At 32.5% G+C, this 12757-nt stretch overlaps 2 protein-coding genes across 2 annotated transcripts; both read right to left on the minus strand.

Annotated features, from left to right (window-relative positions):
• Positions 1–1529: 1529 nt before the first annotated feature.
• Positions 1530–2191, minus strand: LOC132048005 (PAMP-induced secreted peptide 2-like). The gene has a single exon (XM_059438953.1). The coding sequence runs from the start codon at positions 2030–2032 to the stop codon at positions 1748–1750; it is 285 nt and encodes a 94-aa protein (XP_059294936.1). The 5' UTR covers positions 2033–2191; the 3' UTR covers positions 1530–1747.
• A 2241-nt stretch (positions 2192–4432) lies between these two features.
• Positions 4433–4815, minus strand: LOC132048006 (PAMP-induced secreted peptide 2-like). Its single transcript, XM_059438954.1, has one exon. The coding sequence runs from the start codon at positions 4813–4815 to the stop codon at positions 4561–4563; it is 255 nt and encodes an 84-aa protein (XP_059294937.1). The 3' UTR covers positions 4433–4560.
• Positions 4816–12757: the final 7942 nt, after the last annotated feature.

A 12757-nucleotide genomic window follows, 5' to 3' on the forward strand; every position in this document is an offset into this window, starting at 1 on the left:
TGATGTATCCTTTTTGCTATATTTGAATATATGTGAGCTCTGATCAAAAAGGGCGCCGCAGGACGTTGCAAGGTTGAATGTATTTGAGTTGTCTCCGGCTAGTATTTCACTACTATAGAGTGTATTCATGTGTATTCAAAAACGTAAATCGACTGTATCAAACAATGATAGGGGTAAATTAGTATACAAACCACAAAATTATCAGAAACACTGTATTTACTCGAAAAAATTATATACGAAAATATGTGTATAGATCATTCAAACGACACATACAGTCAAATACATCCAGTTTGCCAAAAAATACAATTAACTAGCCAAATACATATAGCTAATGTTTACTCTCAAAAAATGATGAATACACTCAACTACACTCAGATCTGAGATACAAGAAGGAGAAGAAGTCATGGATTCCAGCCAGACGAATACACTCAGATCTGATACACAAGAAGGAGAAGAAGTCATGAATTCCGGGATCTCCATCCCGATCCAGTGACGAGCAGGTGTCATCGTCCAACTCATCACCGATGGCTACATCCAGATCTGAGTTCGGAGATGTCGGTATTCATCACCGGCGGCTACAATCTGAGAAGAAGCCATGGATTTTGTTATTCGTCCAAATCTGAGAAGAGCCATGAATTTCGGCATCATCGGCGGCTATGATAGCCACCTTAGCTGCGACAGTGCTATGGACCACAACATGTACGACGATGCGTGAGCCTAGGGAGAAGAGGGAGATATATATATATATATATATATATATATATATATATAGAGAGAGAGAGAGAGAGAGAGAGAGAGAGAGAGAGAGAGGGAACGGGGGGAGAACGTTTGCTACAAGCCAGTAACCATATGTACTTGGTATAGCTATGATACGTAAATTGAAAATTCACTATAGCTACAAAAAGTAATTAAATTAAATAGTAGTTACTAATCATAAATACCTCTTAGAGTTATCTATGCTGTGTAAAATTTCCAAAGAAAAATGATATTTAAAGATAAAACCAGAAATTTAAAGTTTAATAGGTTTATATCATTTAAATATAAAATTGATTAAAAAGAAAAAATATCATATAAATGAAACGCATGAAATATATTTATAATTCAATTCATCGCAAACATTCCTTGAAAGTTATATATCTAAAACATTTTTTAAGCTAAAAACTTTATTTATTATTATTTAATATAAACACGTTTTCCCAACTGTTTGTTTTCAGATTTCCTCACTTATTCAATCACTTGAATACATTTGATTACGCAGCGAAACTTCCATTCTTTAGTGAAAATACTATTGTATACTTCTATATCTCAATTATCACTCAATCGTGATAAATTAGCATCATTTGCTGTATGAATTAAAAGTTAAGGCACCAAAAGACCAAATGTAAACTGTAAAGTAGATATAATGATATATCATCCGTGGTTGCATTATACAATCATAGCATAGAACGATCGATACTAAGGAATCCTTTAAGATACTTACTAAATTTTGCTATAATTAGCATTGTTAATACAGGTAGCCAGGACAGAGCTAGCATGAAAAGTACGGATTCCGCAAAACTTAATGACTTTGGTACAAATCTATATATTTATTGAAAAACTTACTGAATTTATTCCGAATCCTAGATTCACCTAACTAAAATCAAACTAAACACTATATATGCAAAGAATGGAACAAATTAATATCAATTAAATTTTAATGCATGCAACCAATTATACTATATATAGTGGTTCATATATCACTATTGAATTATTGATGATTGCCTGTGACAACTTTGTGTCCTTCTCCAGGGCTTGGACCTGCCTTAATTCCTCCAACAGTTTGGCTAGTTGTAAACTTATGGCCAACACCAGGACTAGGCCCATCCTTAATAGAACCTAAAGTTAACCAATCAAAAGTTGCCACATTGCCAAAGCCAGAACCAAAGCCAGAGTCGTGAATCTTCAAGATATTGAGAGGACGTGCTTCAAAAGCCAAAAAATTAACCGAAGTAACCAAAAGAAGAAGCAAAATGAAGTCCAAAAATCTCGCCATTATTGAGATTACAAAGACTAAACTAGTGTTTTCGTGCAATAAACCTCTTCGGCTGAAAACTAGTGACTGTAGGCAATTCTGTAGTATGTAGTTTCGGAGAAGAGTGTAGCAGAACAGTTAATGAACTATGGTGAACCTTTAGAGAGAAACTAAATTGTTTAGTTGGTACTTTTTGTGAGTTGTCCTTGTGTTGGTTCATGCCAATTTATACTAGTTAACAAGTGGGCTAGTTTTTGACTACTAAAGGTGGCTTACTGTTATTCAAATTCAACGTGAGTATAGTGATGTTAGATGAATTGATTTATCAAATGTAGGAAATTGTTAGGTAGTTTCTTGATTTTGAACAAAAAAAAAAAAAAAAAAAAAAGTCATATCATAATCAACTTGGAAATGTTGTAGAATGTGGACAGGATAGTCTAATTTGGGCAGCACCAACATTTAGAATGTCGATATTTTTCTATGGTTGCTCTATTTATAGAAAAACCTTTTACTCAACTGCTACTAATTAAGACTGATTAGTTAATTAACCTTCAAAATCTAATGGGATTTGGGGACCAAGGATTTATATACAGTATTGGAAATTTTCATGTTTTAGTCAATTGTTTCCATGTGTAACTACCGATAACGCCACAACCACCTTGGACCTGGCAGGTTTGGATATAAAATTGTTGAAATTGATAAGAAGCAGTTGATGTGTTTGGTGCAAATAAGCTATTCCATTTGTAAAATGACTAAAATAACTTTAACTTTTTTATAATTTATTTAAAAGTATATTTGCGCCATGACTATTTATACTGCTTTGCATTGCATATTCTTGTGGCAAGGGTCTGCCGAAAATAACCTCTCTATCTCCCAGGATAGAGATCCTCCCCATACCCCCACTGTATGCGATTTCACTGGATATGTTGTTGTTGTATTTTAAAGTATATTTGTACGGAAAAAGGATGAATGATGGATATGAAATGGAGAGAAGTTGAAATTTTTTTGAAACTCCGCCGTACAATGACAACTACGTCTGCCGTTAACCCATCCAATACTCATTAGTGCCATTGTACGGCACAGATGGATGGTAGTGCCAGTGGAGATGGTGAAGATAGTTTGAGGGGCGTAATGACATTAGGTGAGGATGTGAGGGGAGGAAGTAAGGGATGTGAGGTGGCATGCCACGTGGCGTCCACCTCACCAAAACGTCAGTGCCACATGTGAATACATGTCCACTTTGTACATCTTAATGGAGGAGGGATATATTTGGACCCAAAATATAACGTCACGGGTATATTTGAACCCAAAGTATAACGAAGGGTATATTTGGCCCTTTTCCGATAGTACAGGGGATATTTGACCCTTTTTCTGTTTAAAATTTTAAAAAAAAAATACAGAGGAATACAATACATTGTATCTATATAGTCATGTTTTTAAATTGCACTTGCATAGTCAAAAAAGATTCGCAATTGTGTTTATATAGTTAAAATCTATGTCCGATCAAATAATATGCACTTAAATGGGACGGACGGAGTAATTGCTCGGGGATGTCGGAAATGATTATTAGCAATCATTCCCCGAAACTTATATATCTAAAACAATTTTTCAAGCTAACAACTTTATTTATTACTCCCTCTGAAACAAAAAAAGAGTCCACTTAATCATTTGCACACCCCTTAAGAAACTACTCACTTCAATAAATAACAAATATGTAAATTGACTAAGCTATCCTTAATTAAATAGACATTGAGATTTGATTATATAACACTTAATAGGGGGGGCAAATTTGAAAAGAGAAGGTTCATTGTTTCTTGATTTAATAAGTAGACACTTTTTTTTTTACCCAAGAAAAAAAGGCTAAGTGGATACTTTTTTTTATCCGGGAGTATGGTTTAGTATAACACGTTTTCTAACTGTTTATTTTTCAGATTTGTCACTTATCCAATGACTTGAATATATTTGATTATGCGGCGAAAGTCCAATTCTTCAGTGAAAATACTATCATGCACTTTATCTCAATGATACGCATTATGGTATGAGTTTGGTCTATCAAATTTCTTTTCATTTTTAAAGTCATCATTTACGAATTGAAAAATTAAGGCACTAAACGGCCAAATGTAAAGTAGATATATATAATGATATATATCATCTGTGGTTGCATTATACAATCATGGTATAGAACGATACTATGGAATCTTTTAACTTACTAAAAATAATTTCCTATAATTAGCATTAATAATGGTACAGCGGTACAGGTAGCTAGGGCCAGCGTAGCTAGCATGGACGGTATGGGTTTGACATAATTCAATAACTTTCGTCCAAATCTACTAAAAATTTTACTAAATATGTGTTCATAATAAAGTTCAAATGTATAAATTTCAAATTCAGAATCCCATATGCTCCAAATTCTAGATCTGCCTAGCTTAAAGCGAATAACACATTATATATGCAAAGAATGAAACAAATCAATATTAATAAAAATTTAAGGCATGCCAAATATTACACTATAGTGGTTCATGTCACAATTGATGATTGCCAGTGACAACTTAGTGTCCTGCTCCAGGGCTTGGACCTGACTCCTTAATTCCTTCAAGCGTTTGTACTCTGTTTGTCAACTTATGGCCAACACCAAGACTAGGCCCATCCTTAATAGAACCTAAAGTTAACCAATCAAAAGTTGCCACATTGTCAAAGTCAGGGTCGTAAATCTTCAAGATATTGAGAGGACGTGCTTCAGAAGGGAAAAAATTAACTGAAGTAACCAAAAGAAGAAGCAAAATGAAGTCCAAAAATCTCGCCATTATTGAGATTCCAAAGAATAAAGTAGTGTTTTCGTGCAATAAATTCCTCCGGGTGAAAACTAGTGATGGTTGGCAATTCTGTAATACGTAGTTTCCGGAGAAGAGTGTAGCAGAACAATTAATGAACTATGGTGAACCCTTAGAGAAAAACTTAGTTGTTTAGTTGGTACTTTTTGTGATTTCTCCTTGTGTTGGTTCATGCCAATTGATACTAGTAAACGAGTGGGCTAGTTTTTGACTACTAAAGGTGGCTAACTGTTATTCAAATTCAACGTGAGTATAGTGATGTTAGATGAATTGATTTATCAAATGTAGGAAATTGTCAGGTAGTTTCATAATTTTGAACAAAAAAATGTCATTATTGTTCAGCTTAGAAATGTTGTAGAATGTGGATTGGAGAGTCTAATTTGGGCAACACCAACGTATAGAATTTCTATATTTTCTATGTTTGCTCTATATATAGAAAAATCTTTTACTCAACTGCTACTAATTAAGACTGATTAGTTAATTACCTTCGAATGCTAGTTGGAATTTGGGGGCCAAGGATTTATATATTGGAGTTTTTAGGTTTTAGTCAATTGTTTCCATGTGTAACTACCGAATAACGCCACAACCACCTCGGAGCTAGCAGGTTTGAATATATGCTATGGGGTTAATTTTATTTATATACGCTATAATTTAAGAATTTCTAACAGTATCAATGTATTTCAATATAGTCTAGCAAATACTTTATCTTATTTTTCAAATTGTCTTTTTCATTTTTATAGGTAATTATTTGTGTCATATTATAGGTGACCTAATGTTGAATTTATTTTACATACACAATCAATTTATAAAGGTTAAATTCCTACGCAATGATGAGATGGATGGAGAATAGAAGTTAAACTTGTAAGGGTCGTTTAATTGCTGGTTAGAGTTATGTAGGTAATTAAGTAATACATGAATTAGTTATACGGGTATTAAAATGCATGAATTAATTATGTAGGATTTAGTTATTCATGTATTAGTTATTCTCATAATTTATATATGTATTAGTTATGCAAAAAAGGAATACATGTATCAAACATTGTTTTAGAAATGTTATGTTCTGTGTTGAAAAGAGGAAAAGCAACCAAACGTTGTAGTATAACTTATGTTAGATTCTATGTGGAAATTGCTTTTTCCTATTTTTGCAATCAAACAATATATAAAATTTTGATAGCGTTAAGTTTAACGCTAAATAACTCTCTAACCAGCAACAAAATGGCGCTTTAAGCAATGATTTCTTTATCTTTAATTGGAGGTCTGTGTGAATAAAAATCCCTTGTCAAAGAGGTACTTCTCATTTTTTACAACTGACTTAAGAAATTATTTGACTTCAAATTAATTGGGTCAGAATAAATGTCGCCATCCAGATGAAAACAAAAATAGAAGGGAAAAAAAGATATAAAAGCCATGTTTTAATTCATGCCTTTGAAAGTTTGAAAAGCGTACATGCAGCCCCCTATATCTTTGACAAAGTTGACGCGACTTAGCCTACGTAGGAATTGGAAAAATAATATCTCGTCGCTTGCCTACCATATAAAGCCAAGATTGAAACTAGCACTCAGAAAAAGATAAATTTTGCATCTACGGATGAGCATGAGCGCGTTGGGAATTTGATCAACAATTAATTAGGAGGGCTTTAGTTGAGATGATAATTATAGATGAACTACCATTTAGCTTTGTAGAAAAGGAAGGCTTCAAGAAGTTTATGCAAGTAGCCCAACCTTTATTTCAAGTTCCTTCCCGTAGAACAAGAACAAGGGATTGTTATGGACGTTATGATGAATTGAGACTAGATTTGAAGAAGTTTTTTAGAGAAGCAAAAGCAAAAAATTTGCCTTACCACTGACACATGGACATCGTTGCAAAGAATTAATTATATGTGTTTGACTGCTCACTATATTGATAGAGATTGGGTTTTGCATAAAAAAATATTGAATTTTTGCCCTATCACTAGTCATAAGGGTGAGCATATGGCAGAGGCTATTGGCACTTGTTTGCTTTATTGGAACTTGGATCAGATTTTTACTGTTACTGTTGATAATGCTTCTTCCAACGATGTTACAGTTAGAGAATTGTCTAAACAGTTAAATAATTGGGAAACTAATATAATGGATGGTAAGCATCTTCATGTGAGATGTATGGCTCACATACTTAATCTAATTGTGCAAGAAGGTTTGAAGGAAATTGATGCTTCTGTCAAACGTGTTAGGCAAATGGTAAGGTATGTTAGATCATCTTCGGCAAGAGGAGCTCACTTTAAAATGTTCTTAAAGATGGAAGTGTTGCAGGCCCTGTCGCATGTGATGATTGGGCGAATGTAAGGAATGTGGTAAAGTTTCTTGAAAGATTTCATGAGCTCACAGTAAAGGTTTCAGGTTCACATTACGTTACTTCTAATGTTCATTTTGAGGATATATGTGAGCTTGATGTACATTTGAAAGTGTGTTTAGAAAGTGAAGACGTTAGTTTGAGTCTAATGGTTGAGCGAATGAGACAAAAGTTCAAAAAGTATTGGGGGGATCCCGAAAAGATGAACAAAATGATTTTTATTGCTTCCGTGTTGGATCCTCATAATAAGTTTGTGTATGTTAACTTTGGGCTTGAAGAGCTATTTGGTGAGAAAGTAGGAAAGAAAGTAAGCGAAGAGTGTATGATTATATGAAATCTTTGTTTGGAGAGTATCTAAAAAATTATTCAAGAGAATTTCATCATAAATCATCTTCATCTACATCTTCTTCATCTCAATGCTCATCTGATGTATCTTCTAATTCTGACACCTCTTTGAAAAAAAAAAGCTTTGAGAGCTAAGCTTCACTTGAAGAAACAAGATTCTGGGTGTGCGGGTGCTAAATCGGAGTTGGATAGATACATTAGTGAAGATCAAGAGCTTGAAGATGAACCTGTTGAGTTTTCAATCTTAGATTGGTGGAAAGTAAATGCTCCTAGATTTCCCGTTCTTTCAGAGTTGGCTCATGATGTATTGGCTATTCCGGTTTCTAGTGTGGCATCGGAATGTGCATTTAGTACCGGTGGGCGTATTCTTGATCCATTTAGAAGTTCATTAGCTCCTAAATATGTGCAATCTCTTATTTGTTCTCAAGATTGGCTTAGAGAAGAGACTAAACCCGTTAGTGTGGAAGGAAGTTTGGAGTATCTTGAGAAACTTGAACTTGGTAAGGTTTTATATATTTTTGTGTGTTTTAGTGCAAAAATCATATTCTTATTTATGTTGTATGACATATTTGATTAAATTATCTTTAGAGATGGCAAATAGTGGAAGAGATCCTTGCATTGTTGATGTTTGATTGCAAATTGCTATTTTTTGCTACTAGTGGTAAGTTCAATATTTTATTTTGTAGCTTTGTTCTTTTATCTTGAAAGTTATATTCTAACTTTTGGTTTTATCTTACTTCTTATCATGTTCAACAGTTCAAGTTCAACCATGTCTCCTAAAGCTCGTTCACATGTTTGGGAATACTTTGCGATAGTTCAAGACAATGAAGAAGGGCGTAAAGTAAGGTGCTTGACATGCAGTATGATACTTAAATATAATCCAAGAGTGACTGGCACAAGTTCCTTGTTGAAGCATATTGAGAAATGTCTTGAGCGTCAACAAGAGAGGCAAATTCGCCTTCAAATTTAAGCTTATGTTTTGAATTTGGTGAATTTCGGACAAATTGTGATTGCTAGTATTGTGTTAAGACGATGGATTTAAGACTTAGTTCGTGACAGCTAATGTTTTGTATTTGGAGCTAGATTTTAAGAAATTTGTGTTGTTTGGATGCTACTTGTTTTAAACTTATGTTATTTGTGTTGCTCGTTTTTACCGTGTGCGCTGTTTTTTGCATGTTGTTACTGGTTTCCTCTGTTAAGGTACTGATTTTATTTCTGGGCCGGCCGCGGTCTTTGCCGTGCTTGGTCTTGCAGCCGGGCTTTAGGCTCGGTTCCGGGCCGCCTGCGATTCTTGCCGCTTCTTCTTGCCGTGGCCGCCGCCGGTTGCCGCTAATTCTTCTTGGATTCTTCTTCGCGGCCGCTTGCGGTGCTTCTTCTCGTTGATCATGAATCATTTAGTAACGGGTGACTATTGCTTAACCAATGCCAAAAACCGAATTAGAAAACTGAAACCGAACCGAACCAAACTTCAAAACACCATACCGAACAGAACTAATTCGGTGCGGTGTTCGGTTTCCACTTTAAAAAAATCGAAACCGAACTTTGAAAAAATCGAACCGAACAACCGAACGCCCACCCCTATTTGGAGGTCTATAAGGCCATCTCCAACCTTGCATCATTTTTTGCACCAAATGCTATTTTGGTGCAAAAAATGGTATTTTGGAGCTCCAACCTTATTCTATTTTTTTGCACCATTTTGGTGCATGAATAGTGTTGCACCAAATTTGGTGCAACACTATTCATTGCACCATTACTATTCATTAATAATTTATTATTATTTTTTTATTATATAACACTTTTAATTTAACATATTATAAATTTTAATTTTTACATTTAGATTCCTAATATACCTATTCATCTACACCATTACTATTCATTAATATTTTATTATTTTTTTTTTACGGAAAAGGCTCAAATATGCCATCCAACTATCGAAAATGACTCATTTATGCCACTCGTTAATAGTTTGGCTCATTTGTGCCATCGAACTATAGGAAATGACTCATTTACGCCATCGAACTATAGGAAATGACTCATTTATGTCACTCATCAATAGTTTGACTTATTTATGCCATCGCCCGTTACCAAAATGACTCATTTATGCCATTTTTCATTAACGCCGGTTTTATAATACCAGATATAACACGTGGCTCCAATTAGAGGTCTACGTCGTTTAATTAAACCAGCCTAATTTTAAATATCAAATTAATAAAAAACCCGATCCATACACCTTACCCACCCACAACCATAATCTAGTTGGAGGCCACGTGTCATATATGGTATTGTAAAATCAGTTTTAATGAAATATGGCATCGATGAGTCATTTTGATAATAGGCTATGGCATAAATGAGTCAAACTATTGATGAGTGGCATAAATGAGCCATTTTCTATAGTTCGATGGCATAAATGAGCCATTTCCTATAGTTTGATGGCATAAATGAGCCAAACTATTGATGAGTGCATAAATGAGCCATTTCTGATGGTTGGATGGCATATTTGAGCCTTTTCCGTTTTTTTTATTATATAACACTTTTAATTTAACATATTATAAATTTTAATTTATAATTTTAGATTCCTAATATAACTAATTATTTTTTATGTAATATCTTATAATACTAATTTTACATCTTAATTTTGGAGTGTAAGTTTTATAAATTAATTTTCGTATATATTATTTTATATAAAATTGTAAGTTAATTTTATTATAAGTTATAATTGTATTAAAAAATATAACCATCGAAAAATGAAAAGTGCAAATATAAAATATAATATGTTGTTAATAAATAACACAATGTTCAATAACATAATAATTTCGAATATATAACACAATTATAACACAATGTTCAATAACAACACAATGATCAATAACATAACAATGTTCAATACATTAAAATTGAAAATACATTAAACAACATAATAATTTAGAAAATTATAACAATAATTTAGTACTCTGGTAGGTCGTTTTCAGATCCTCCAATATCAGTAAAATATTGAGTGTATGGGGCAGAAGATTGTTGTAGTTGTGGCTGTTGAAATTGTTGACTTCTTTTATCCAAAATGGTCTCAAAAGAAGAAATATTTCGCGACGAAACAAGAATCATGTCGAAAAGATGTTGAACGTGCCTTCGCAGTTTTGCAATTATTGCAGGGCCGTCGCGTTTTTGGAGAAAAGAAGTGCTACATGATATATTAACATCATGTATTATACTGCACAATATGATAATCGAGGATGAGCGTGATCTTAATGCACCAATTCAAGATGCTTGGGAAGGTCCAACTCCAACAGTAGAAATGGTAGAAGATGAAAATTATCGATTTGAACAATTTTTAGCTCGACACAAAAAAATTAAGAACAAAGATGCTCATTTTGCACTTCATAATGCATTAGTAGAGCATTTATCGGAGCAATGTACTAATCATGGAAGTTGAATATTTATGTAGAAATTAAAATAAATTCTACCTTAAAGTAATAGTATTTATTTAATTATATTTTATCGATGATTTCACTTTTATTTGAATTATCCATTAATATGTATAACATATAATATTTGCTTACAGTTTATATTATTTAAAATTTTATGGTATAAAATAATTTTATATTAAATGATTATATAACAAAAGATTATGAATTACATGGGATGGATATGTAAAAAAGAAAAAAAAAGAAAGGATTTTTTTATGAAATTAAAAATAAAATTTAAGTAAAAGAAAATAATATAATATAAAAGAGAGAGAAGAATATAAAAGGAATATTCTTTTTTGGTGCAAAAAATGATGCAATGGGTTGGAGTAATTTGCACCATTTTGGTGCAAAAAATGGTGCAATGGGTTGGAGATGCCCTAATGGAAACTAGCAATACATGCCCGTGCGATGCACGGGCCGAACATGTCTATTCACTTTAATTAGTCAGTCATTAAGGTTTATATTTTGAAAATAACTTTTAAAAACATTTTAATTGTTATTATATAATACAAAATGTATTTTATGTACCATCACTTTAGTTGTAATTAAAAGTCTTTGAGATGGAAAGAGTCAGACTTTTTTATCATTATCATGACAATTAAAGTTGTTCATTGATGTAAAAGAAAATTAGTAAGAATATGAAGGAAATTAATATTTTGATTCTAAATTTTTTCTTTTAAATTCTTTAATATTTTATATGTATACCGATAGGTTGATATCCATTTCAATTAAGTAACTATTCAGATCCAAACATAAAAATCATTTTGTTGTATATATTGGACTAAAATATTTTTATTAAATTAATTAAAAAATATATTATAATTTTTTATATTAATTGTTACAAAAAAAATCAAAATTAGAAAGATATATGTTATATCATTAATCACCAAATTTTAATTCTGAAATGAAAATATAAAGTAATACATTTTATAAATGTAAAGAAACAATAATCAGAGACTGCAAAGGAGAGTAAATAAGTAAAGTATTGACAATGAAGGAAAATAGGGATAAATGTCACTCCCTTCCTTTAATTTTACTTGTCTATGTTAACATATCAAGGAAAAAAAAAAATCTTCTTCTTATTTTACCCTTCACATTAATTATTCATTTTCAAATCATTTTCTGAGGCTATTGAGACTATATACCAATAACTATGGATATTATGATAAAATATATACTTGATTTATTAATTTTCAAAGAACGTGAAAAGTCAAAAGTGAACAAGTTATGTGTAGGAGCATTAAAATAACTTTTGGTGCAAATTTGCATTGCTATTGTTCGTCCTCTCTTCATGTTTAAATGTAACGACCCATTTGGTCGTTTAGCACTTTTAGGCATAATATTCCTAAAACACCCTTTTCGTGGTCAAATCTTGCTGTCTATAGTCTGCGATAACGGGTGATTCGGTTATTTAATTGACGAGTTTTAGTCCTCATTTGACATGCGAGGACGAATGTTCTAAAGGAGGGAGAATGTCACACTCCATAATAATCCTTGCTACTTGTATTAAAACAAGAAAGAATGAGTTAAGAAGGTTCAAGGAAAGTTAATCGAGTTAGTAAGAATATCGTTATAAATATGGTTGTCTTAAGTATCTCGAGGTGACCGGTAACCTAAAGGATTTGAAATCGCGTTATGAGTATGTATATGAGGTAATGTGAGTGACCTTTTAAAGTATTTGAGATTATTAGTAATGATATAGAAGATGGACAAAAGATAGGAATATACTTTTTCGATTGAGTTTCGTCGAAGCTTTGTGAGTTCTACTTATGGTTATT

This window comes from Lycium ferocissimum, chromosome 2 (genome assembly GCF_029784015.1).
Source record: "Lycium ferocissimum isolate CSIRO_LF1 chromosome 2, AGI_CSIRO_Lferr_CH_V1, whole genome shotgun sequence".
Classification (NCBI taxonomy): Eukaryota; Viridiplantae; Streptophyta; class Magnoliopsida; order Solanales; family Solanaceae; genus Lycium; species Lycium ferocissimum.